Here is a 27,892-nt window from a genome sequence, read left to right on the forward strand (position 1 = left end):
AAACACTGTGTGCGTGGGTTTTCTCGAGATTCTCCGGTTTTCTCCCACTTTATTCCACCATTTCATTCATTTCTCATCATCACCGTCTCCTTCAGCTTACATGGCATAACTCTGGGACGTAAAAATGCAAGATTTCATGTAGTTCGGCTCCCACGATGATGTGAGTTCGAGATGAAAGACACTAAAATCCCACCAACTTAACTACTACCTTTCAGAATCTGTGCTAATGTTTTCTTTGACTCACTCTTATACTCTCTGATCCCAAGCACATAAAGAAAAGAAAAAAAAAGAACTTATGTGCTCAAGGAATTTTTCACGTCAATCGAAGTCACCACTTCATTTTTAATCAATCAATTGATTAAAATTTTAAAGTTCCTTTTCAGTACCGACGCTACAAAGTTGTATTCAGTTTATAATTATCACATCAGATTCTAATTCAAAATTCTCTCATTTTAGGATTTCACCTATCTTAGAGGAAGATGCCGGGACAGGAACAGAACAATTAATTCGCTGAAGCTGTGCAAGGATTTTCGGTGGTTTATATTTAATCCAGAATTAAGCTGTGTAAATAATGTAGTACAGTATTACAATGTCTACTTTTTTGTTTGTTTGCTTGTTTCCTTTCTTCCTTCACAAACTCCTGAATATGGTATAATTCATGTTATGGCTTGAGGAATAAGCTGTACTTTAACCCGTAAAATATTGCGCTAATCAAGAAAAAAGAAATATATCGACGGTATTGTGCAGCTACCTCATATCTCAAAAACAAAACACTACTTTACAGAAGAACAAAAAGTTTGTAAAAAGTCACTGACTTTTAACTAATTTCCAACTTTTCAAAACGTTTTTTTTTCTTCTTCTGTAAAGTTGTGTTTTTTGAGATACGAGGTAGCTGCATAGTACCGTCGATATATAAAAGAAAGAAGAAAAATCCATCTTAGCTTTATTGAACGAGTCAAAATACTAAACCTTCCTTTTTCGAAGCCTGTCCATGTAGATCATTTGTGACTAAGCATCTTTCTTTAAATCTTGTACAGCTATTTTTAAGCTTAATTATTTGAGTTAAGACCATTTCTATTGTTAATTGTAGAATGTTAAAAAGGTTTTGAAGTAAATGTATTATAAAACACTCTTCAAATTACTGAATGTATATTATATATATGAAAACAAAAATAAAATTCAACTACCAAAAACAGGTTTCTCCATTGTGTCTAATTTCAGCCTGCGTCATTTTAAAAGTTGCTTGAAGGTTATAGATTGGATTTCCATATGTAACTTTCAAGAAAAAAATCATGACTCTGATTTAAAGGAGGACATATTTAAGTGATTTCTTGTAATTTAAAGATTTTTTTCTTTTTTACTAGACTTACTTTCTGACAACGAATGATTCAAAATATTAAATTATATAATTATAGGTTCTTTTAAAGTTCCTTTTACGTTTTTCCACAATGACCACCTAAATAAATAGAATGTAAGAGTGCTTATGGCCAAACTGGATAATGGAAATCACAAAACACTCGATCAAGAGTGTTGGATGAAGAATAGTATTCGTTCAAGGATAATATTCAATATAATCCATCATGCGATTCCTTTGTCCAGATACTAGCTTTCGAGTTAAAAATTATCCAATCACACCTCTAATTTGGTAGTATACAGTTCTGGTGTTTGATTAATAATTTAAATACTGGCAGCAATGTAAGAAAACAGAGTAAAATAATTTAAAGCTGCTTCCACTAATATAACACATGTTTACAGTGATTTTCAATATTACACCAAGAACTTCTTTTTTTCAGAGTTAGTAATATTTATATTTTCAAGTGTCCATTTTTTTTTTTTTTTTTTTTTTTTTTAATTTTTTTTAAAGAATTATTCACAAAACTTTGTTAATGCCTCTTCACGGATTTCATCAAGTCCGAACTTCAAGCCACGTGATAACTTTCTGACGACATTTTTTAAAGGAAGTATTTCACTAAGTGATTAACTTGAAAATTCTCTTAGAAACAAACAAAACAAAAAAGAAGACAGCTATTGCTGTCAGGTGTTGTTACTCCAAATTTTATAGCTCCATTTTTTTTTTTTTTTTTAATGAAACTCTCAACTGAACAATAACTTAAATAAATAATAGAGATATCAATTTTGTTTTTACTGACCCCATACATTAGTTTCGGAATAGATTAGTAATTACAATCGTAAGTGAAACATTCTGATAATCTTAATGAGTAACCTATAGAATTTTACATTAAGAAAAATAAAACAAAATAAAAAATAAGGATGGATGTCCATGTTAAGTACGACTATAGTATAAAATATATCTTGACGTGACTGTGTCCCCTGTTTATGTTTTACGCTAAATTATGAGGAAAGAAATCATTTCTGCTCGGCAGCCGAACTAACGTTTGACCTTAAACATTACTCTTACGTGGACCAACCAACTTCCAGTGATGTTGCCAACGCTTCGGTGACTCACGTCAAACGTTAACTCGGTAGCCGTGTAGTACACTGTATATACTGCGAATTTACTTCAGGTAAAGTCTGATTGGACATCAAGTGTGATAATGTCCAAATATGCCTGTATACCACCACTTTTAAGATGAGAACATCCAACAACTGATTTTGACTTTTAGCTTCTCCGCAGAAATAATACCAAAATAGATCATGCAACTTGGAAAAGGTTGAAATAATGGAATATTATGGATAGTGTTTCTTAGAATAATTTTTCCTTATTCGTTTTTATTAAGCGCTAAGTAATACATTAAGATCTTTGGTCAACGTGTAAAGACAGGGGAAACTTTCTTGAATGAAAACACAGTTCACTTTAAATAATATTTATATATGTAGACAGAGTACATACACTATAGTTTCCTCTGTTTTATCACTGGTTTCAAAACATTCATGTAGTATTTCATTTTACATGAATTTTGTTCAATATGACTGAGCTCATTTTGGAACTTACACAAGTGTCGACTATAGTTCACTCGCTAATTTATACTTAACAGCGAACTAAAATAATGGGTTGTTTAAATCAGTACAATTTTTGAAAATTACCAATCAAATCGAAGGTTGTTTCTCAATTTTGAAAACGATCGCAACTACTTGCGAATACCAGAAGGGATACTCGTTTAAAAGGAATGCATAGATAACTCGACTCCTGTTAAGCAACTCTCTGTAGCTGAAAAACGTTCAACTCAAGCACTGCACAAAGAGATAATTTATCCGCTGATAGACATAAAGGCCCTAACTACGCAGTCAGTCACAAGTCAATGATAATGGACGCTGTCATGAGCTTACTCTTGGAAGTCGGAACTCTCTTCGAATGTAAAACAGAATGTATGCTTTGCATTTGGCCACTACATCTGCTTCCGTAGGTCTCACAGTGCTATCATTAAAATGGAACCATCGTCCTGAAACGGAAAATAAATTATATATTTAAAATAACGGAACACCGTGTTTTAAAATTACATTTAATTTTGAAAATAAGAAGACAATATTAAATAAAGGTAATCAATACCACTGTAAGACATTGACAATGTTATTCATAAAGTTAAGCATAAACATTACCAGGTATTCACTTGATTGCCCAGGAATTATCAAAATACCGTAGTTTGTTATTAAATAACTTCACAAAATAGTAATAGCCACATAGCAACAACAATTTCACAACCTAATCCAGAAGAGACAAGAAAAATACAAGGGTCGCATCCAAGTAAACAAATGAAAACGCATCTTCCAAGTACTTGTGTCAGTTTAATGCAAGAATTGGAGTCTAAAATCAAACAGTTAATCACATATCTGTACTAAATGAGCTTCTTTTATTGTAATCAATTAGATGCAAACAAGACAACCCTTCCCCCATTTAACCTGAGATTCTATGGTTTCTCAAAGTATGTTTTTAATATCCTGATACACTTCCTGTTCTATGAACAAATCTCGGAGGACAGACAGTAAAATGTTACTGAAATATGATTTTGAGAATTTCAGAACACTTCTACTGCTAATAATAAAATAGAGTTAATATAAGAAGAAAACGAAATCGTATGCATCATTGATTTTGTCGTACCAGATGTTAAATATCGGGAAACGTGAAAATTATATATAGGGTGTCCCATTCGTAAGAGGCCCCGGGAAGTGTTATAAAAATCTTAATAGAAGTGGGTATGAAACTAAGTTTGTATATGACATACCTTTATGGTTAAGAAAAGAAGGTACATTACAGGTGGTGCTGAAGGTGACTCCCCATCTGGATACACAGTTCAACATGGCATTGCATGTTCGTGAATGTTGCTGCCAGCACGTAACTCGTCGATGATGCGTGGTTTGTTCTTGTACACATTATCTTTAAGGTGACCCTACAGAAAAAAGTCATGTGACCTTGGGGATCATAATCCTTTGGAAATCACTGTCAGGGAAAAATGATTGCACCGCAGGCATACTTGCTTTAGATGTGTGGCATGTCGCCCCCATCTTGCTGGTACCAGCCAAGTGTTAGTTCCTTGTCATCCAACTGGTTCACAAAATCATGGAACAATACCAGGTACACTTTACCAGCGACATTAGTGTCAAAAAAGACCTGATGATGCACAGCCGTGATAATGCACAGAACACGCCTACCTTCTGACCAAATTTGTTTATGTGGGTGGTCACCTAGATTTCACGGCGGATATTCTTACATAACTCGTCGACGTAGCACCTTTGTAAATTTGTGAAGTGTGGCAGCAATGAGATTCCGCAAACTGTGTGTGTGTTTCGTATTTCAGTGTAGCCTGGCTTACTGTTCGTGTATTGATATTCTATAGAAGAGCGCATGTTTCTTTTAAAACAGTATGGATAAGTGATTCCTTTAAGACATGTCAGGAAATGTGAACTAACAAAACATTGGTTTATGGAGTAGTGACAACCAGTATGCAGTTGTTGAGGAACCTTTCCACTGTTGTTTGTGACGCGTAACCGATAAGCTGCAAAGGTTGAAATCATGAATTCACCCATTCTGTAAGAATCGGCCACATGGAGATGTGCAGTTTTCTAAGTGTGCGGAACAACCGTCATGCATCGGAATGTCATTTACAACAGTTTCTACTTCCCATCCTTGGAAAAAGAATGCTGGATAGTCATCGAAGTCACTTACTCCTGGTAACGTTAAAACGGCGAACTGGCCTGCAAGAGTAGTAATTATTACACACCTCGGTCAAAGTATTTTCTGTTCAGGCACCTAGTACGTTAAAGAGAAAGCAAAAAATTACAAAAATACCCGGAGTGGTAGGAGAATTGGACATTTTTAATACTCGTAATACAGAGGGAAAAAAAAAAACTGTCGATCTAAATCTTAAATATGGAGAGCCTAAGATTCTTTTCTCTCCAAGTCCAGTAAATTTCGTACATACAACGATGTAGAAAGTGCATGTTGACCAATGAATAAAGACGTGTAATGAGCGGTCGTGGATTTCAGTTTTTGTAAAATGACAGAGAAACTTGAGCAGCGATATCAAATTTTGCCAAAAGCTTGGCGACACCCAAGCGGAAACCATTCAATCGGATTGGTACATTCATGTTTGAACGAGAATTGGGCATGAGGAAATTTGACACAGGCTTTCATCACCAAACAGAACATTCCTGTGTATCGTCAGACTCCATTATCACCCTTCATGGCTCAGTGTGACTTGATCATTTCCCAAGCTGAAAATGCCACTAAAAGGAACCCGATTTGAGCCAAGAGAAGACATCATGCGGAATGGAACGGCATGGTTGCTCACCATTTCAAAAACTGCGTGCCAGAAGTTTTTCTAACAATGGCAGGAGCGCTGGGAGAAGTATGTGCATTACCAAGGAGACTACTTTGAAGGGGATTAGCGTTTCGGATTTCCAAATCAATAAATGTATTTTTCCCAACAAAAGGTTCGATACTTTTTGAATACACCTTGCATATCAGGAAACTATATACGAAAATATAACAACCCTGCACGCATTAAATACGATAGTAAGATTATGGATGATTAAAACAGTTAAAAATTCTATCACTATTATAATGTTCTTTCGCAGGTATTCTCACACTTAAAACACACTGATATTTACTACACAAATGGAAGGGACTCGAGAGTATAACTTAGGGAGTCACTGGCATATGGGGATTGGTGATCCTCCAAGACTGCGATGAAATCCACTCGTTGCCATGACGATTCTAATAGTCCTTCAAGCGGCTTAAAGATGGGTAGCTGGACTACCACAACAATCTTAACAGCCCGACAGCGATTTCACTCCATGTAGCCGCAGCCAATGAGCAACGCAGAAAATTATTCAACTTCTCTCGCAATTGAAAAATATTAACTGCCGCTTTATCATGTTTTAACTGTATTATTTGTATAATATATAAAACGTTTAATACCACCGCGCTATATGGAACAGAGGAACGACCCAATAAAGCTTCTACATTGGAGTGCACTGATGCACTCTTTTGAGGGATAGTTTCTCAGCGTTGGGTTTGGGCGATATCTGTAAAACTGAAAATTCCGATGTTGATGTTAGTTGTTTTAAGATGTTACTACTGGATGTATAGAAATTTATATACGAATGTATGGTAATTGCCCTTAGGCTGATCTGTTCAGTTCGAATAATACTACGCGCTTTTACCTCCTTGGGAAAAAAATTTCCAACAAGATTTATCACGGTTCACAGTTTCCTATATTTCCAACTAACTTCAATAGGAAATGTAAGAAATTGATAAATATTTTAGGTTAACGATATAGGAAACAATTCAAAAAATAATAATAAATTGGCACTTCTGAATATATTATCGTGCGCTTGACTTTCTGTCCAGTTACGTTTTGGGTTTCACAAAACACTTACGTTTCTACGCTATTTTGTGTCTTATCAACAGTTCGCAGGTGACAAAACATCTAGAGAAGATCATCTGGTGTCTTTTGAATAAAAAGTACATTGTTTCGTGCGAAAAGGAAAAAGAAAAAAAGAAAAAGAAAAAATTAATGATTTCAGGATGTTTTAGCTTCTGCGTTTCTCACCAAAAATGAGATGTTAGGAAAGAATAAATGCTGGTTAAAATGCATTGTACACTCGGGTAAAAGTCATGGAACCTGGATCGGTTAATTTTTTTTTTTTTTTTTAAATGAAAATGGATCTGCTACCTTAATCATCAACGTTCAGGACAGTGGTTAGATCGTGACCAAAATTCAGGATGGTTTCCAAAACAACCCTTCCACTTGCAGGTGTTGCTATTAGTACGGTAGCCTATAATAGATATGATCCATCGTCTATGGTGGATATGATCTATGTCTTTGTCGAGGCGAAACCAACCATGTGGATCGTTACAATGCTTAACTGCATGAAATTAACCACACACTTTTCCGCAAACATCCAGTGATGGCCAACAAACATGGTGTCCTTATATTGCATGAAAATGAATGCCCTCATATCGATCAAAGGACGGTTGGAGTATAAAACCTTTACTCACCCATCTATTTCTATGACGTTTATCCCATCGACTACCACCTCTTCCGGCATCTTGGTAGGGAATAACTTTCCTGATAAGCAGACAATGCAACGTATGGTTAGAGACTTCTCAGCATCACAAACTCTTAGACTTCTTTAGTCACTGAATCCCAACTGTTGGCTGCGACTTCAAAAGTGGATGGCTTTTAGTGCTATAATTTTCATTTTCTTGGTCTTTGAAAGTGGCATTGTCAATTCGAGATTTCAACCGCACCAATCAAATATTTCTACGCCTGGTTGACACCTTGGTACAGTCATATGTAAAAATGACCCTTTTGAATGTAGGAAGTAATACACTACTCTATGCTCCGCTTTTGAATGTAGGAAAATTAACGAAGCCTTGAAGTTTTTCCGCTATTAATCATATCAGAAACTGTTTCAATGCGCAGTTGAGTATTTGCGTTAGTACATAAACTTACAGACGAACTTACATTTTTCAGTATTTCATGCAACTCCCTTGTTTCATGAGAAAGGTAAAGAACGCATCACGGTGGAGAATCTGTTAGACTGAGATACAATTACATACACATCATCACGTTTTGTAGTTCCTATAAATATTTCTATACTCCCATTTCGCTATAGTTTTCCTTCCAGAGAAGTATTATAGAGCTACGCGAAATACCAAGTAACGGAATGCTCCTATTTATTTTTGAACACACTTCATCTTAATATCCAATATGATGGCATGTAAAACAATCGAAATGAATAATCATACTTCCTAGGAACACTACAAACCATACGAACTACTGATTTTTTTGTTTCTACTCTTCAATTATTTATGAAATTTCTCTTACCATCATTAACAGCAAATGCAGTGTAATGACCAGACCCAGCACTACAAAGGAAGAAAAAATATATTGTTATTGTACACTTATTTTACACTTTCAGTGTTTTGACTTGTCAGTGTATATACATTTGTTGCAGGTACTACTGTCCAACATATTGACACCAAATTTTAACTTTAAGGTTTTTATAAGATTCTCTAGGAGTATTTCTTGAATTTTCTTCCTACTCCCAAAAATAAAGATAATTAATTTAATGCTAAAAATTAACAAATTCTATTTTCTTGAAAATGGGTTTAACAATGTTGTGCATGTTTCTTAACAACCCTGTAATATGGTAAAAGTTGTTTTTTCTAAGGGATAATGCAGAAGTACACTCACTATGCAAAACTCATGGAATAGCAGGTCACCAATTCGGGGCCGGGCACCACGTGTGTCCGTGACGGCTGCAGTTGTGTGTGTGAGACGCCGTGGGAAGTGGCTCTACGAGTGATTCATGAGAGTTGGAAGGCATTCGAACGGGACATAGTAGCGGGTGCCCGACGCATGGGACATTCGATTTCTGAGGTGGTGCAGGAATTCGAATTCCTATCTGTAACCGTGTCCAGGATGAACTGAGAATGGGTGGTTGAAGGAGTCACCGGCCACAACAGACACCATCCTGGCGTTCAGTTGCCCTCAATGACAGACACTGATGACATCTGGGACGAATGATCAACAAAGATAGGAGTGCAGCAGTGCTACAAATTATGGCTCATTTCAGCACTGGCCGCGCTATAAGTCTCCAGTAAACAATCCTTGGAACAAGCGAACCCTCGAGTATGGAGGCCGTCGTCCTATGCGAGTACCATTGCAACCCTGTGTCACTGGAGAGACTGGAGTGCATTTGCCACCAATCATCATGAATGGACATTGCAACAATGACGTAAGGTCACATGGTCCAAAGAGTCACGGTATCAATTGTAACAAGGTTATGGGAAGCGCTGTGTGGCGCAGACCGTTCGAAGTGATGGATCCCGCATGCCAAGAGAACGTGGTCCAGGACGGTGTGGGGCAAGTTTCCTGACATGAAATGGTTCCTTGTTGTGGAAGACACGTTGACTGGTCTCGATATCGTCAGCTGCTCTGATACTATCGTCACCCGTTTCTGTGGCTTTTCAATACCCTGACGACATTGCGTCTTTCAACAGGACAATGCGCCGCCACACAGCCCTAATGTCGTCGTTCGTGAATGGTTCGAAGAACATGCAGGTACGTCCAAGGAGTGAACTAGCCACCCCAAAGCCCTGATATTAACCCCATCGAGCGTATCTAAGGTGTCGAAGTCAGGCACCGTAAAATGGATCCTCAACCCACGAGGCACCAATTGGCTGTTGCTCTACAGACTGTGTCGTGTCAATTGCCTCCAGAAGTGTGCCAGGAACTTTCAGACTCAGTTCGACGCCGTATCGCTTCGCTCCGCAAGGCCAGAGAAGGCCCGATTAGATATTAGGTGGGTATCAAATGAGTTTTGCTATTTACTTTTTAGGGTTATTCTTTCTGGAACATTTTCTTGGACGACTCACGCTATTATGTTTACATTTCATAAATATTTACTTTATTATAATGCGTCCAGTAAGAGAACGTCTCTGACAGCTCGCAGTGACATTGCCACTACTCGCGTGTCAAGGTTTTTTTTTTTCGGTGCAATTGTAGTGGCAATTTAATTAATGGTATAAGACAGAGTGATCGTGGTTGGTAACACTGGTATCAAAGTAGGGGCTGCAATGTTCCACCGCATGTGGTAAGAAACGTCACAGACCATCTCTTGTTGGCCGTGCTATAATAACACCACACTGTGACATAAACGGTTTCTCATTGAAAATCCACACGGGATAGTTCATTCTTCGAAGTGATTTTTCCCGGACGATTTCCTTAAAAACGACTGACGCAATTTTCTTTATATTTCGTAAATTCAAAATCCGCAAGGGATATTTTATATATATATCGAAAATGCGTATTATAATTTTGTTCACGTTTCAGTTGTACCTGCAGCATGATTTGACTGAATTTAAGAAATGAGACCAAAAAAGTTGAGTGTGGTGTCCATAGAATTTACTTACTTTGTTCTGTGTTCTGCATGTATATTAAAGACGAATGAACTACTATTTCTATATTAGATCAGGAAATGTTCCCTCTTTCTCTAACAAAAACTGATAAAAATACTCTGTTGTTATTTCAAGATTCTTTTATTAATTCCAATTCATAAGGTTCAAACGACGAATTAATAAAAATATATTTTGTCATTTTCCAATTCTTTTTAAATTTATCTTCAGATTTCTCAAACTACTAAAAGTGCTTTTATACTATATTTATATATAAAAGAGTAGACAGAACATTGATATATTTTTATGGAGTAAATTTGATACAGGCACTTAACCTTACATATTTTAAACAAACCTCTTACACCAAGTGAAAAGCAATAACTATCAAACTAAACAGATTTTAAAAAATACATCAAATATCAGGTAAAGTAAAATAAATAAATAATAAAAAAACTAAACAGATTTTTAAAAATGGAACAAATCACAAACTTTTCTTAAAATAATACGTTACACTCTTTTCTATATGTATATGACAGACATGCACTACTTTCACATGTTTCAATACTTATAAACTCAAATCAAATTACAAGGGCTTTTTAAGCAAAGCCCGATTGTCAATAGATACAAAACTAGTAAAGATAGTGCCATAAACTTTTAGTTATTTCTTCTATACGTATTAAGCTATTTTTCTACATAGTTACCATGCTTGTTTAAAAATTTATCATAGCGTTCAAGAAGTGTTGTGTGCTCACGTCGTAGAAATCAATCGCCTGTGACCGAAGCCAATCTTCAACCGTTGTTTTCACTTCATCGGCGTGAAATCGCTGACCAGCGAGAAACTGCTTAAGGTAGGGGAATAGATGATAATCGCTCGACGTAAGGTCCAGGCTGTATGGTGGGTGATCCAGTAGCTCCCATCCAAAAAATCTCATTGACTCGAGTTGGAGAAGCAGAATGAGGATGTACATTGCCATGCAACAACAGAACACCAGATCACAGTAGGCTACAAGCCTTATTCTGTATACGTCAAAGATTTTTGAAGGTCGTGCAGTACGCAGCTGAGTTGACCCTTGTTGCATAATCTCGACTAACAGGACACCACAGCGATCCCAGAATACAGCAGCCATAATCCTGCCTGTAGACACTGTCTGTTTGGCTTTCACTTTGACCGGAGATGTCGTGTGTTGCTATTCCACTGATAGCCGCTTCGATTGGAAAATCCATGTTTTGTCTCTGTGACCTCTGTGACAAAGTGGTCCAACAGTTCCTCTCCTTCACTGTATCGAGTCAAAAAGATCAAAACATAAGCCAGATTCGTTCTTTTGTGTTTGTCAGTAAGCAGTCTGGGAACCAATTGTGTGCAGCTTTCGGAATTTCAAGGTTTCAGAAACTTCTGTGTATAGCACCGATCGTGAAAAATGTGGACATTTCAGTGACAACATGGGAATGGTGAAACGCCAGTTTTCATGGATTTTTGCGTCAACTGGACGCACCAACTCGCCGATTACGGAAGGTCGGCCCGATCGCGTTTCATGATTAATATTGTCCCGCTAGTCCTTGAACGGTCTTACCTATTTATGCACCTCATGTGGTTCGGATTCCACGTTAATCAGCAGATCCCGTCTCATATAGCCTCGCCGTTAAAAGGGACGTTAAACTGTAAATCAACTATTTATGCACCTTGTTGTCACTCATTGCATTCCGGCCGTACATCTCACATATCTGACATTTCCACTGCTGACACGCTGCTTGTCGTCAAAAATCGAATCAGACTTTTTTCACACTTGGCGGGACGTTTAATTTGGCGAAACATTTCAACTGCCCACAATGAACTACACACACTGACGCTACGAATGCAACTGGTATTGCCTCATGAACAAGGCACAATGGGAGAACAGCGCGCGTAGGCATTTCGACAGAAACAACGAAGATAACCAATAACCGAAGGTGAAAACAACGACTGAAGATTAGCTTCGCTTACAGGCGGATGATTTCTACGACGTGGGCACTTGTCGAACGCTATGATAAATGTTTAAACAAACATGGTAACTATGTACAAAAATAGCTTAATGTATGCACAGGAAATAACCAAAATTGTATGGCACTGTCTTTACTAGTTTTGTTTCTATTGACAATCGGACCTTACTTAAAACCCTCATACCTACTAAGATTGACAAAGAAGTTTCAAATTAGTTTTGTTTCTTCTTTTCTTCTGGCAACACATGATAAAAACTTTGGAATGTGTTGATAATATAAAAAGTTGCATATAAATTTTATTCACATTCATTTTTGATTTTAAAAAAGAAAAAAGAAGGTACTATTTCTAAGTCTCATTCTTTTAAAAACAGGGTTGCGAGAAACCCAGGTTTCTTTTTTAAAAAACCCAGCCCAGTGGGTTTTATTGGATAAAATTGTTTTATTGGGCAAAATTGGGTTTTATTGGGTAATATTGGGTTTTATTAAATTTTGTACGTATATTTAAAGCCATATTCCTACTTAATATACCATTTAAGTATATATGTTCTACTGTATACACGAAACTATGGAATTTCTTTGTGAAACTGCGGTAGTTCACGTCTGGCGCGGGTTCCTAGTTCGATCCCAGCTTCCGCCAAGTGCGTTTAGTGGTGGACAAACATCGTGTGCATCGGTTTCTCGGGCTGGTTTCGTCATGACACCATTATTATCCATATAATCACAGTCTCTCTTAGCCGTGGTACATAATCATGAGACATTGAACTACGCTTAGAAATAACAAATAATAATAATAATGATGCACAAGGAATCCGTGAAGTCCCATACGCGTTTCGTGAGACACTTTGCACCATTGACACTCGCTTATATTTGGATTTCTAGCAAGAAGGAAGTACACAATTTTCTAGAGTAACAAAGAGGTCGATAGTTTTACGTAATGCAGAATAGGAATAAAATCCCCTCTTACACTTATGATTCAAATCCCTGAGCCAGCCGTCCTGAGTTTCAATTAAAACACGCGGAGCAAATACTGGGATAGTACAAATTCAGGAGCCAGAGATAAAAAAAATAACTTTATTGAATGAATGTTGTTTTTCTAGAATCTTGAAGAACTGAAATGTTGGAAATGGATTTTTTTCTCATTTTCAATTACCAATTTGGTTTCTAACAATATATTTTTACGATTAAAGGCAGTGGCGGCTAATGGTAGTGTTGCAGCGTTGCGCAACGACCAAAGTTTTTCAAGAAAAAATATTATTAACAGTAGTAGTAAAAAATGAAAAATTTTACTTTATTTTACTCTCATATATATTTTAAATAATATGCTTTTTACTTCTGTAAATGTAAAATCCATTAATCCGTTTTCAAAAACGAGAAAACAGCCCATCAAGAGTCTCTAATTTATATTGCGTTGCAGCAAGCATACAACGACCAGATTCCTTCAGCGCGGGAATTGGAGCGATTGTTAAGTCTCCTTTCCCCTATCTCAGAAGTTAAAGGGACTGGTCGTTGCAGTGCTTCTGCAACACGGCACGGGTTTTAGTGAACGAGAATGCTTTTCGCACTACGAAAGATTTCTAAATTTTATTACACTATCAAGAAACAAACGAAATCCATTTTTATCCTTTCATATATTTAAATTACGGGATTGTGCTGAAGCAAACCAATATAATGATGCCTTTTTAAAACAAGTAATCACAGAATTATAAAATAAGAAAAAAAATACGTAGTAGCTTAGAAAGCAAATGAAAGTAAACACGCATTTACAAATTAATTATTAGCTTATGTAGATAATGAAGGATTCTTGTAGAATAATTTATGAGTTGAGTTGATTATGAATTTAACGTCCCGTTCAGCAGCAGAGTAATTTATAAATACAATTTTAATACATCAATATAAAGAATCATACTTGAGCTCCTTCGTGGCTAAGCGGTTAGCGTACGCGCCTTTGGCGCGGGGTACCCGGGTTCGATTCCCGGTGGGAACTCAAGTGGTTCGGATTCCACGTTAATCAGTAGGTCCACGTGGCATGTAGCCTCACTGCTGAACGAGACATTAAACTTAAAGTCAACTCAAAGAATCATACTTCAAAAATTACTATGTTTTCTAAATTTCCAAACACAACGAAATTCGTATAACTAGCAACCATGCGTGCTTTTGCTTCTGACAAGAATTGCCAATCAAGAAAAAAATCTGTTATGCCTTAGAACCTGGGTTAATGTAATAAAAGATCACATTTCTTCCTTCCAAAGCATTATAGCACCAGACGTTTATGTTAAAAATTGTAAAACATCTCCCACTCTGTGGATATTATTTTTGTATATACATAATTCTTTCATAAAATAAATGTATTTTATACTAATGTCGACTATCCGTATACAACTGTGATGGAAAACGCTACAGTGCATTTGGAATTAGTTAGCAATGCTGTTTGTTTTGGCGTTCCTTGTGGCTCCTGTTACATGCTGACCCTACATTTGGCAGGTTCAGAGTTTGCTTATCAGAACGTATAACATTAATAAGCATTGTTTAGTCTCATGTGGGAGCAACGTTCTATATTCCATTCATGGTGCAGTGCTTACAACGAAGACTGATGATTTGGAATGTTGTTTTTCTTTCATGCACGTGTGTGTTGGTGTATATGTGGCATTCCTGATTCATATACCTTTCGAGTGTGTTTCGTTTTTCAGTGATTGCGTTGTGTATGTGTTCTAATCCTGTGAGTGATTTACAGTTCTGAATCAATTCTATACAATGAATTCTGTAAATAATTTACAGAAGAAGTCATTTTCCCAGCTCTCGGCTGAGGAGAAACTTGCGATTAAAGAACTTGGAAGGCCAATGCCAGACTTAGATATAGTGCAGAGCATAAAAACAGGTAAAAGGCAGTTCAGGAGAGTGTTCAAAAAAGTTATATACAATAGTAATGATTGGTTGTGTGGGTGCGAAGTAAAAAATGCACTATTTTGCTTTCCGTGTTTGTTGTTTGGTGGTGAAGAGTCGTGGACAAAATCAGGCGTAACAGATTTAAACCATTTATGCTCAAACGTAAAAAAACACGAATCTTCGGCTTCACATTTGAGAAGTGTTTTAAAATTCACACTTTTTGGAAAAGTAAATATTGCTTCGCAATTGGACAGTGCTTATAGGAGAAAACTGGAAGAACACAATGAAAAAGTCAAACATAACAGGTACGTACTGAATATTATCATAAACTGTGTTCGTTTTTGTGGCGTTTTTGAACTTGCTTTAAGAGGGCACGATGAAACTGACTTGTCCTCCAATCCGGGAGTATTTAGAGGATTAATAGATTTCAGTTCAGAGTTAGACGTTGCTTTGAGAAACCATTTAGAAAAAGCTACAGTGTTTAAAGGGACGTCGAAAACGATCCAGAATGAGCTCCTACAAGTAATGTTTGAAGTCTGTCAGGAAGAAATAACACATGAAATTAAAGAAGCTGATTTCCTGGCTATTATAGCCGACGAAACAAGTGACATCTCAAATATATTTCAAATGGTTATCGTTTTTCGGTACGTAGTAAAGGGCAAACCAGTAGAACGCTTTTGGAACTTTATTTCACCACCAAAGCACGATGCTGAAACATTAGCTTCTTATTTGCTTGCAGAATTGAAAAACCAAAGGTTAGGTCTTCATGAAAATTCACGCAAATTAATTGCACAAACCTATGACGGTGCATCTGTTATGTCTGGTTCTTCTAGGGGGGTACAAGCAATAGTTAAAGACACTTTTCCTAGTGCCGAATATATACATTGTTACGCTCATCAAGTTAATTTGGTTATGAGCAAAGCTGCTTCCGTAAATAGAAATGTAAGAGTTTTCTTTTCTAATTTACAAGGTATTTGCACATTTTTTTCTGGTAGCCCACAGAGAACCGCAGTTTTGGATTCAATAGTTCAGAAACGGTTGCCTCGCGCAAGTAATACTCGTTGGAATTTTATATCTAGAAGTGTGAATACCGTATTTGACCATAAAAAAGACATCATCCAGTGCATGAATAAGATACTAACGATGGATGAGATAAAAAATGCAAATACAATCCACCAGGCTGATGGCCTAAAAAAAATCCTTATCAGTCACCACTTCAATTTTTGGCTATCTTTCTTCAGCAAAATAATGCCACTTGTAGAAATTTTGTTTGGGCAGCTTCAAAAGAGAGAAATTGACCCTTCTTCTGCACAACAGGCGATTTTAAACTTTGAAAAGAACATTAATGCAATAAGAAATCAAATTGATGACGACAGGAACAAGGGAATAGAATCTACAGAGAGAGAATCAAAAAAGAGGAAGAGTGACAGTACAGAATGGAACAGAGAAGCTAAAGAAGTATGTGATGTTATAATTTGCGAAGCTAAAACCCGGTTTAAATTCACAGGACATCTTATGGCAGCAATGTTGTTTTCACCAGATATGTTTCCAGAGTATGCTGTAAGTTTTCCGAGAGAAACAGTCAATAAAGTGTGTTCAATTTACAGTTTTTTCGACAACACTAAGCTCTGTCACGAACTGTCTTCAATCTACGCTGCAGAGGAATTTCGATCCCTGTCGGGGGCTGTGGGTTTGCTAGAATTCATTGTCCAGAATAATTTAGAAAAATCATTCAGTGAATCTACAAAGCTTCTGAAGTTGATATTAACTGTACCTATGACATCAGCAGAAGGAGAAAGGTGTTTTTCCACATTGAAAAGAATTAAGACATTTTTAAGAAATTCGATGTCTCAAGAAAGGTTATCAGCATTGGCTATGCTCTCCATTGAAAAAGACTTGATAATGGGTATACCAGACTTCAACCAGCGTGTAATAGACAGATTTGCTGCAATCAAAGAGAGAAGAATGGACTTTCTATTTAAATAAGGTGAGTAATCTGATAAAAATTTCTACATTAATTTTTAGTTCTTTTAAACATTATTTTATTTATTTTCATATGCCACATAGTACTTGCATCTAAGGTTAAAATGATTAATCAATAAGTCCAGTTTATGTCTTCCATCTCCAATCGTTCGTACTGCAACACCCGAGACCACAATCCACCAGCCGCCACTGATTAAAGGAGTTTTGAAGCATACAATAATTGTACTGTGTTTTACATACTCCATCAGATACGCAAGAAGAATTAGGGAGTTCCACGATCTGATTGCCATTAATGTTGAGAAGATAGAGGTGTATCTTTAGTAATTTCCTTTTTCAAGTGAAGCGTTCTCTTTTTTGTAATTAATTGACACATGGAGAAAGACATTTTATCTCTTTATATTAATACCCAAGTATATAACAAAAACAAAGGAAATATAGCTGCATTACTTTTGATTTCATACTAGCTGAAGTGCCCATTCTTTGTACGGAGAGAATTAGGCTCAATGAAAATGTTTGAGCCTCGTCCGCCCCTTAGGATACGTATATCAATGAAAGTGTAGTAAGATATTCTATTTTTGGCATGAATTTTTAAGCCCTTTTTCCCTTAGGAAAATTACCTTCCCCTTCCCTTAAGCCCTTTAAGGAAAGTTACATAATAATATCCCAGCTTGAGGTAGGTACTAAATATCTTCTGAAACTCATTTCAAACTGTTCAAGCATTTCCCGTGACGCGATCACAAACAACAGACAACATCGCTTTCAATGTGAACAAAGGAATCATGGAAATTCACCCCCTCTTCCTTAAAACGAAAATTTGCAGAAACACTACAACAGATGCCAGCTTATTTTTAATTAAAATTTTATATACTAAGTTTAATCTTCCTAACTTGGCGAGCTCGTGACATACTTTTTTTTTTTTTTTTTTTTTTTTTTTTTTTTTTTTTTTTTTTTAATGAATTTTGAACTTCCTCTACTCCTTCTCCTAGGATGTGCCCTTGAATCAAAGTAATATGAAAATCCCAGCTCAGGGTAGGAACTAACTACTTCTTTATGTTCAAAAATTCATTTCAAACTGCTTAACCGTTTCCTTGTGTGATGAGATCAGAAACAACAGGTAAAATCGCTTTCAAATTATAGAAAATACTTCCCTTTTCCACTTAAATGGAAACTCAAAAGTACTGGAACACGAGTCCACTTACTTTTAGTGGGAAATTTACATAAAAATGTCATCTTCCTAACTTGACAAAATCGAGAGATACTAAGATTTTCGCATATATTTTGACCATCCGCTCCCCCCATTTTAATCAAAGTAACCTGATTAAACACCTAGTTCGAAGTATGTGATAGCTGCATTCAAAAATTCATTCCAAACCGTTTAACCGTTTACCCGTGTAGCGATTTTGATCGAGCGCACATAAAATTCATTATGAATGATTCCCAAACCTTTTTTGTTTTCAATGGTGTTCTGTTCTGTTCTGGTTGTAAATACATATATTATGCCAATTTTGAATCTAGGCATACACTAAGAAGTACACTAAGAAAGTAATTATAATCATGTTAATATTTCAATCCAAGTTTTGAAGAGTATTTTCTGAGATGGGCATTTCTGGGTTTTATTTATTTATTTATTTTTATGTGGGTATTACAAAATAAAACCCACTGGGGAATTTTGGGCCGGAGAAAATAATTTCAACAACCCTGTTTAAAAATAGTAGGTGCTTAAAATATAACAAATTGTGAAACAATCCTTTTTATAACGAATTGATTGTTGTTTTTACTGTTTTCCTTGCTTAGAGAAATACTAATGTTCTCAAACACACGTATAAGAAGGTATTTAGAATGTGTTCTATATTTTTCTACTTTATTTTTCAGAAAGCACATGAAAGTGGATTTTGTGGTGAACAAATACCATGTGCGTGAGTTATCTCAGGGTTCTACCATTTCTTCCCGTCCCAAAGCAGAACACCAGGCGACGGTGCGACAATGACACAGAAAGAAAATGAGGGATGCAGAAACATGATTAACCTCTGGACAAAAACTACTGCCTAAGGAAGATTGTCTACTCTATAAATAAAGATTACGGTTGCAGAAGATTTTCCTGCCCGTAAATAAAACACGATTTAGAACAAACGTTTGGTAGTCATGATAATACGCTGATGGATTATTGGATTGATTGATTACATTTATGGATTACTTGATAGCACTGCCGTCGTAGTTATAATGTGATTGTGATACACAGAAAATGGATATCTCAGGACAATTAGTGAAAACTGGGAGTCTCTAATTAGCAATTTTATGATTAACCGCCCTGCAGCTAATAATTTTTCGTTTGAGGAGATCGACGTAATTGATATGTTGGCTTACATGTAGATAAATGAACCACCTGCTGGTTACAAGGGAACAGGGAATTTTTGAAAATGGCTTTATGCCAGAAATGTGATAGTCAATACCACAACCATTTCAAGAATATTCCTGGTGACAAATTAATGCCTAATGATGTGACATTCAAAGCTGTAAGGATTCGAGGAAACTTAAATGATTCATTGCTTAAAAGATGTAAAAAATAAAAAAAATATATTTTCTGTTATTCTTTTTGAGTAACATGCGGGAATTTTTTGATCGGTTACTTATTCAGTTATTATACACCCTATAAACTCCCTGCATATTTCTTCGTAAATAAAAAGCCTATAAGTTAAAAAAAAAATAGAATAGTAAAAGCCTTCTTTACTTTTATGCGATTGAAAATTTTACGTTATAATTTTACTACGCCATTACTAAAATGTTGCAGAAAGTTTTTGAATTTTTCGTAAATGGTCGCAGAAAGTTGAAAAGCATTTTGCTTTGGAGCCTCCCACTAATTCCATCCACCATTATCATCCATTTCTTTATCACCGTCTCCCTTAGCCTCGATGCACAATAGTGGAACGTTAAACTCAAGGAAGTATATGAGCACTAACACCTTTAATGCCATTTTACAATGACTAACTGAGAATAAGAAAACGGGACAAACTTTTCATCTATGTACATTCTATTTCAAAAAGATTGACCGCACTGATTACGTTGTTTTTGTTGAAAATTCTGTAAGTCCAACTTCGGATATTTTCATGCCAGGTTCGAGACTCCAAGCCAACCTTCGCAATCGAGAAAAAATTGTTTTTCTTCTTTTAAGTACAATAAGATATGTTGAAATCTTATTAATTTTAGAAACAAGTACATTCATTGAAATAAGTAATAAAATATTTTAAAATTATCTAATACGTTGAGCATGTGCTGGTTTTGTCACCTAAATTTCCATACGTTAAAAAAAAAAAAAAAAAAAAAAATCCAATGAAAGGAAAGACAGCGAACACAGTTCTCACATTCACAGTAGACTGAAAAGATTAACAACACCACTTGCAACGGATATGAATGTCATTGTTTTGGAAATTCAGGTATATTTCTTCAGAAAGACCTCGGCAAGTGTGTTCATGTTAGCTCAGTGATAAAGTGTGGGATCTTCTAATTGTAAAGTCGTGAGTTCTATTCCCGTTTGATACAAACTTTTTAGTATGTAATGATAAATTTCTCAATGCATGAATAATTATGTAAAATAATTACATTAAAATAAATTAGTTTATATATATACAGGGTGGCCCAAAAGTAGGTATACAGTACCGTATTGCATTTTATATCATTTCTTATTGTTATCCATCAGTCAGACACAGTTTCTTTATTATTTGTTCTTAAGAGCCTGCCTTACTAAAAATAATACGAAATTTACCATTTTTCTTTTGCTTGATTATTCATCAGTGAAAGGAGATAATGAAATGCAACTTACCACAATCATAGATAATGCTATTCTACAACAGAAAATATGAACCTGAAGAATGTTCAGTGTTGCCATCCATAGAAATTACAGTATTGCCAGAAAAACAATTTCCCTAAAATCTAAGTTAAGACAGCGAATAGAAAAATGAACTCAACCGCATTTGATTACGTATAGTGTTGTTTTGGTTTTTTGTGAACTACTTTTTAATTAACATTATTATTTAGTTTTAATAACTGTATGTTAAAACTATTTTGTTTATTACAAACTAAATACAACTATTATTTAAAAAGTAGTTTACAGGAAACCAAAACAATATGATACGTAACCAAATGCAGTTGAGTTTGTTCCTCTACTTGCTGCCTTAACTTAGATTTTAGGGAAATTGTTTTTCTGGCAACACTGTAATTTCTATGGATGGCAACACTGAACATTCTTCAGGTCCATATTTTCCGTTGTAGAATAGCATTATTTATGATTGTGATAACTTGCATTTCATTATCTCCTTTCACTGATGAATAAACAAGCAAAAGAAAAATTGTAAATTTTGTATTATTTTTAGTAAGGCAGGCTCTTAATGTGTTTTTACTTACATCTTATGCTCAGAAGAGCCAAAGCAAATAAATCCATAAACTAGAATGTTATACTTGATCAATGCAGGAGTCTATATCTACTTTTGGGTCACTTTCTACACACACACATATTATTATATATATATATATATATATATATATATATATATATATATATATATATATATATATATATATAGAGAGAGAGAGAGAGAGAGAGAGAGAGAGAGAGAGAGAGAGAGAGAGAGAGAGAGAGAGAGAGAGAGAGAGGGAGAGAGAGAGAGAGAGATATGGACAATGGATGGTAGCCATTGCAAACGATCAAACGATTTGCGTCTGAATGGTAAGTGTCGCTGTGGTCACCGGCACATCCTGTAAGGTATAAAACCTGGCCAATAAACAGGTGGGCCAGTTGCAGTTTAGCGACCGGTCCGTGCAAGTTATCGTGAATCATACAGTTTCAAAGAGGGCAAATTGTGGGTGCGCGTATGGTGAGAGATTCCGAGAGGAAAGTAGTGGAAATGTTCGGTGTATTAAGAGAGACACTCGAAGATCATGAGTGCCTACAAGTGTTCCGGAAAAACTGCATCATCGAAGCACCAGCGTAGACGAAAGTATGTGTTGCGTGACAGAGACAGATGAACATTCGGTAGGATTGTGAATGTGACAGAGACAGATGAACATTCGGTAGGATTGTGAACAAACATCACCACAGCGCCAAAATCACAGCTGAGCTAAATACAGTGCTTACAAACTCTGTTGGCGTCAAAACAGTCCGAAGAGAATTCCACAAGAAGAGTATTCATGGCTGATCTTCAATTCTCAAACCACTCCTGACTGTTGGCCATGCTGTTATACGGAGACAGTGATGCAAGGCCCATAAAAATTAGACAATGGAGCAGTGGAAGACTATCATCTGGTGGATGAATCTTCCTTTACATTGTTTCCAACTGCTTGTCGAGTTTACGTGTGAAGAACGCCAGCATAAGCGCACGATACAGACTGTCTTGTTACCAAGAGTGAAGCATGGCAGTGATGATTTGGGCAGCCATTTCCTGGTATGGCCGGAGGCATGGCTGGAGATGGGGGAAGGAAATAGATTTGTCGGTAATCCATGTCCAGAAAAATGGAACTAATAAATGTATTAGAAAAGTCTTGGACATAATATTAGTATCCACACTCCAATTCACTCAACAGTCCTTTCTAGGACTAACTAAACGTTGCTAAGTATTTCTCATAGCAACCACTCCTTGTATCATATTTCTGTGCAATTCTACTAATAAAGAAAAGTCTCTGTTGCCTTTGAACTCAAAACTTCACGATTGGGAATCTCGCGCTCTACCAGTGAGCTAACGAACACAAACCGAAGAACTATGACTTAGATTTTCTGGTGTTAGATCTACAATGATACTCATATTTGTTGAAAATGTTGTATTAAATTTGAGTAGATGTTTAAAGACAAACAACAAATGACAATGAAAATATTCGAATTTACTTCTACGATTACTAATTACTCAATTAGCGAATACGGTTTCTTTTCTGCAACCCTGTCGAGTTTTTAAGTCATGTTTCATATTTTTAATATGGAACTTTCATTTTCTACAGTTGATAAATTCCGAAATTTCGACATTCTGGAATTCGGAAACGAGTTAATGATTTCCTAAAATGTAGAAATATATTCAACCACCGCTGGTTCTTATGTAAGATAAGTTACAAAACTTCAGGTTGAAGTGTTTATTGAAATACACTTACGTATGTTTCATTCTCTCGCGTGAAGTGTGAGGAGAAATGCAAATAATTTCAAAAGTGTCAAACAAATCGCTTTACTCAAACTATACAATAACTAGTGCATTTTACTCTGGATAACTGTGATCATGAATTTCTGAGCTAGTATTGTATATAAATATGAATTGTATATAAACGAATAAATTGTAAATATAATAATACACAATTTTAGCAGTGAATTAAATACACGCCACATACTAATTTCTTACATTTAACGATTATAATACTATCTTTAAGAACATAAATCCCATGCTGTAATTAGATCAGATAATACATAACACACATTTATTTACTGCTATTACACCTTTTACTTAATTTAACATTCACATAAATATACTGACGTTCTGTCAGCATCCATATCTCAGATGTTTAAATATAACATTATAATTACTTGTGTCTTAAAATGACTGTATAAAACTGATTTATTTTAATGTAATTATTTTATATAATTATTCATGCATTAAGAAATATATATCATTACCTTTTGTCCCAAGCGGGAATCGAACTCACGACCTTGTGATAAGCAGTCCAGCGCTTTACTACTGAACTAACATGAACACTCCTGCCGAGTTCCTTTCACTGCAAAAACTGTTTTCTTTCTCCTTTGACTTTTTCATTCTACTATAGATGCAAGAATTATAGATTGAACTACAGGCAGGACATTGAAAGTGAAACACCTGGAGGAAAGCCATCATTTGTATTTAATACGGTGCCTTTGACGGCCAGTACAGCAGCAACACGACGGTGGAAGGTTTAGAGAGATCCTGCACCGTTTGCTGAGGAATTTTCAGAAACTGCTCTTGCACCGCAGTGAACAGTTCAGCACATACACGTAGTGGAGGGAAACGTTTCGTCACTCGATCCTCTAACAAACTCCATACAGGCGCAATAATGTTGAAATCCAGTGATTGAGCGGGCCATGACAGATGTTTAACCTCATTGTCATAATAATCATCGAACCACTCTGTGAGAAGTTTGTTATCATTCTGGAGCACCGCACCACTATCCGGGAAGTATGTTCGAACCACAGGGTGTAAATAGTCCACCAGAATGGTCTTATAGTCTTTGGCAGTGACCAAGACTCTAGAACAATGAGGGGTCCCAAATCTGCCACGATATTGTACCCCAAACAATCACGAATTCGCCTTCATGTTTGACTGTGGATACCAAGCAGTTTGGGTTGTATGCATCAGAGGGGCTTCTCCAGACGAACACTGGCCTATTGTTGGAGTGTTACTACACTCATTCGACAATATGACACACCTTAGGACATTAAACATCCAGGCTTTATGCCTCTGGCACCAATGAACTCACTTTGCGGCATTTATGCTATATAATAATGAAAGGCTTCGGTATCGCAACTTGTCATGAATGGTTGTTTTATGCAAATATCGACGGAGTGTTTTCGAGCACGTAGATTCCGTGAAGCGTTTATATTTACTTCTACGGTAACTGTCGATACGGTGGTTTTCCGTTTTCATGCAATAATCCTTGTCAATGTCCCGACGTTCCTTTCGGACAACTTCCGTTTGCCCCTGTAGTTGCTCCTTCTGGATATGGTTCGTCCTTCCTATTCATATGCACACATCACTCTGGATATTGTAGCACGTGAGACGTCACAAAGTGTTCCAGTTTTGGACACAGATGCAGCTGCTAGAGACGTCTCTACCACCTATCCTCTTTCGAAGTCGGATATACCCCCCATTATACCGCTCCACACTCCACACACTATTTAACGTTCACTGACGAACCTCTTCTACTGGAGTTACTACCAAGGTCCCACACTCGTGACTCATTGTCCAAAAGTACAATATAAACTACCAGATGGTTCCCGTGAATATCCTATGCTATTTGCGAAGGTGTTTGAGTTTCAGTGTCCACTACCTGTATGTTCGCTGTCTTCCCTTTGGACACACAGGAAATGATCTTTTACGTACAGAAACGTAGGTGACAAAACCCTCATGTGCTCACATATATACACAGTCTCGAAATACTACATCATTCGGTATTTCAATGAAGGTTACTTTTTCTACACTTAATAGCATTTCAATATGTCTTATTACACTTAGAAGAAGAAAAAACATCTGCACAATATTTCTCGATTGCGAAGGTTGGCTTGGGGACTCGAACCTCGCATCTTTGGTTTACTGTTTCCGCAAATACCTGAAGTTCAACTTAGAAATTTTTTTGCACGAAACACCCACAATCAATGCGGTCATCCTTTTTGAAATAGGCTGTACCTTCAGAAAATAAGACGAAGTTCCTGCTCTATTCCACAAATATAAAAGTGTACTTCACAGCTTAATATCTTTACAATGAATGAATTATAAAGAACCAACTAACTCCTAATTAGACATGCTTCAATCTGGAAATCTACGGTGATCCTGATAATCGATTACTGCTTTGGTCTGCTACAGTTATTTATTTCCACATGAAAATATATTGTTTGAACAAATGTGAAACACGGTGGCGGAACGACCATAACCCAGCTATGCCAAGATCTCAGCGACCGTAAAATACTATACCATAGACACACATTTAACATATCTATGGTCGGGCACCTTCCCAAACAGATGTGTGTGGCCACTCGGAACATACTATTATAAGCTAGGTATTGGATATTTTCAAACACCATGTATAAGATGTTCGAGATATTTCACAGGTTCCATTTTGAGACCACTACCACCTATCATCACTTTCTTCTTATGGACTAACTTTAGTTAGATCCGAGGATTTCTACTGCGTATTCTTACATACGATTCCACCACTGTATATCTGTGATGTGTGTTTAAAAATGTTTCAAAACAAATTACATGTAAATTTTGTGATCAATGACTGAAAAGTCAATATAATAAAAAATTCGGATATAATGTTTTTTAGCACACTTTATTTCCACATTTTACGCTAGTGGTCAGATTTATCGAGTCAAAGCTTGATAATGGGTACCAAATATGAATTTAGCGCCTAAATAATTTACGGGCAAAATGTGTAGTCCTATGTATTAAATTAAATTTGTATTGTTATGCCGCCTAAGTTGGAAGAAAAGTTGTCGAGAACTATACGAGGGCCACTATTTATATTTTGAGCCTTGGCAACACTGATTGTAGTAAGGCGCTATATTTTGTTTGCATAGAAATGTTTGACATTGTTGATCACAACGTACTTCAAATGTTTTGTCAGTAGCTTTATTTGTGTTGGTTACGTCGACTTGAAGATTGTATGACAACAGAAAAATGGAATTAACTTGTGAAAATTTTCGTGCGAGAATTTATTACGATTTTCGACGTGAATTATCAAGACAAGAGTGAATCGATCAACTTACGTCCACACTTGGCGATGAAGCCCTATTCTTTGCTACCGTGAAACACTGGTATAACGATTTTACTCGTGACCGTCATTCGCTCTTTGACCAAATTCGCGAAGGTCGTCCAAAGTCAGTTGTTATCCAAGAAAACATTGATGCTGTGCAAAACCTAATACTGCAAGATCGTCATGTGACATACTGTGAAATTGAGGCAACCCTAGGCATTAGTTCCACCAGCATGTACATGATCATGCAAAATATTACATGATCATTTAGCTGTGAGAAAGGTTTGTTCTCGTTGGATTTCACATAATTTGACAAAAACTCAAAAAGAAGTTCGCGTCGATTGGTGCATACAAATGCTCAATAAATACAATGGCGGTGCTTCAAAAGACGTATATAAGATTTAACAGGTGACGAATCATGGATATATGTATATGAGCCGGATCGTAAACAGCAGTCGACTGTATGGGTGTTTCAAGAAGAATCAAATCTAACAAAAGTTGTTCGCGCTCGAAGCACATCAAGACAAATGGTAGCCTGTTTTTTCGGGAAAACTGGTCATGTGGCAACTGTGCCTTTCGAGGAACGTACTCGACTCTGAATGGTACGGTCAACTCTGAATAGCGCACAACAATTTGTTTGCCGGAAGTCTTCGGTCAAATACGGAAAACAAACAAGCGCCCTCGGATCATTCTTCAAGACAATGCGAGCTGTCACACATCTCGTCTAACAACCGATTATTTGAACACTCAAAAAATCGAATTGATGGGTCATCCGCCGTACAGTCCTGATTTGGCACCCAATAACAACTTATTCCCGAATGTCAAAAATAAATTGTGTGGACAACGATTTTCGTCGGCGGAAGAAGCAGCTGATGCGTTCAAAAACCATATTGTGGAGATGTCTCAAGAAAATTGGAAAAAATGCTTTGACAAATGGTTCGAACGAAAGCAAAAGTGTATTGTTCATAAAGGAGTATATTTCGAAAAACAATAAATCAATTTTCAATGACAAATTACTGTTTTTTCATTGTTAGGGTCAAAATATAAATAGTGGCTCTAGTATATGTGTACGCGCATATATAATTAAGTTCATGGCACAGAAGGAAGATGCAAAATACAGAGAAGGAAATATCCTAATTTGAAAATATCAACTGTTTCGTACTTAGAAAATAAAGTCTTGAATGACAGGTATTGTTTGTCAACGAGTAACTTGCC

At 36.3% G+C, this 27,892-nt stretch overlaps 2 protein-coding genes across 3 annotated transcripts in view; one reads left to right on the forward strand and one right to left on the reverse strand.

The window, feature by feature from the left end:
* Positions 1 to 608, forward strand: part of LOC145666591 (dual oxidase maturation factor 1-like) — a gene marked incomplete at its 5' end in the record, with an annotated part of 63,627 nt that extends 63,019 nt beyond the window's left edge. The window contains 1 exon segment of the mRNA XM_081733989.1: positions 457 to 608. Within this exon segment, the coding sequence (XP_081590115.1) occupies positions 457 to 514 (58 nt within the window).
* Positions 609 to 2,809: 2,201 nt separating this feature from the next.
* Positions 2,810 to 27,892, reverse strand: part of LOC145666589 (ubiquitin carboxyl-terminal hydrolase 3-like) — a 121,894-nt gene continuing 96,811 nt past the window's right edge. For both annotated transcript variants that reach the window (XM_081733987.1, XM_081733988.1), the window contains exons 10-11: positions 8,292 to 8,332; positions 2,810 to 3,401 (exon numbers count right to left, since the gene is read on the reverse strand). In XM_081733987.1, coding sequence (XP_081590113.1) covers positions 3,277 to 3,401; positions 8,292 to 8,332 — 166 coding nt within the window. In that variant the 3' untranslated portion in view covers positions 2,810 to 3,276. The remainder of the gene's footprint in view (positions 3,402 to 8,291; positions 8,333 to 27,892) is intronic.

This window comes from Thermobia domestica, chromosome 12 (assembly GCF_964235325.1).
Source record: "Thermobia domestica chromosome 12, izTheDome1.hap1.1, whole genome shotgun sequence".
NCBI classification, from domain to species: Eukaryota; Metazoa; Arthropoda; class Insecta; order Zygentoma; family Lepismatidae; genus Thermobia; species Thermobia domestica.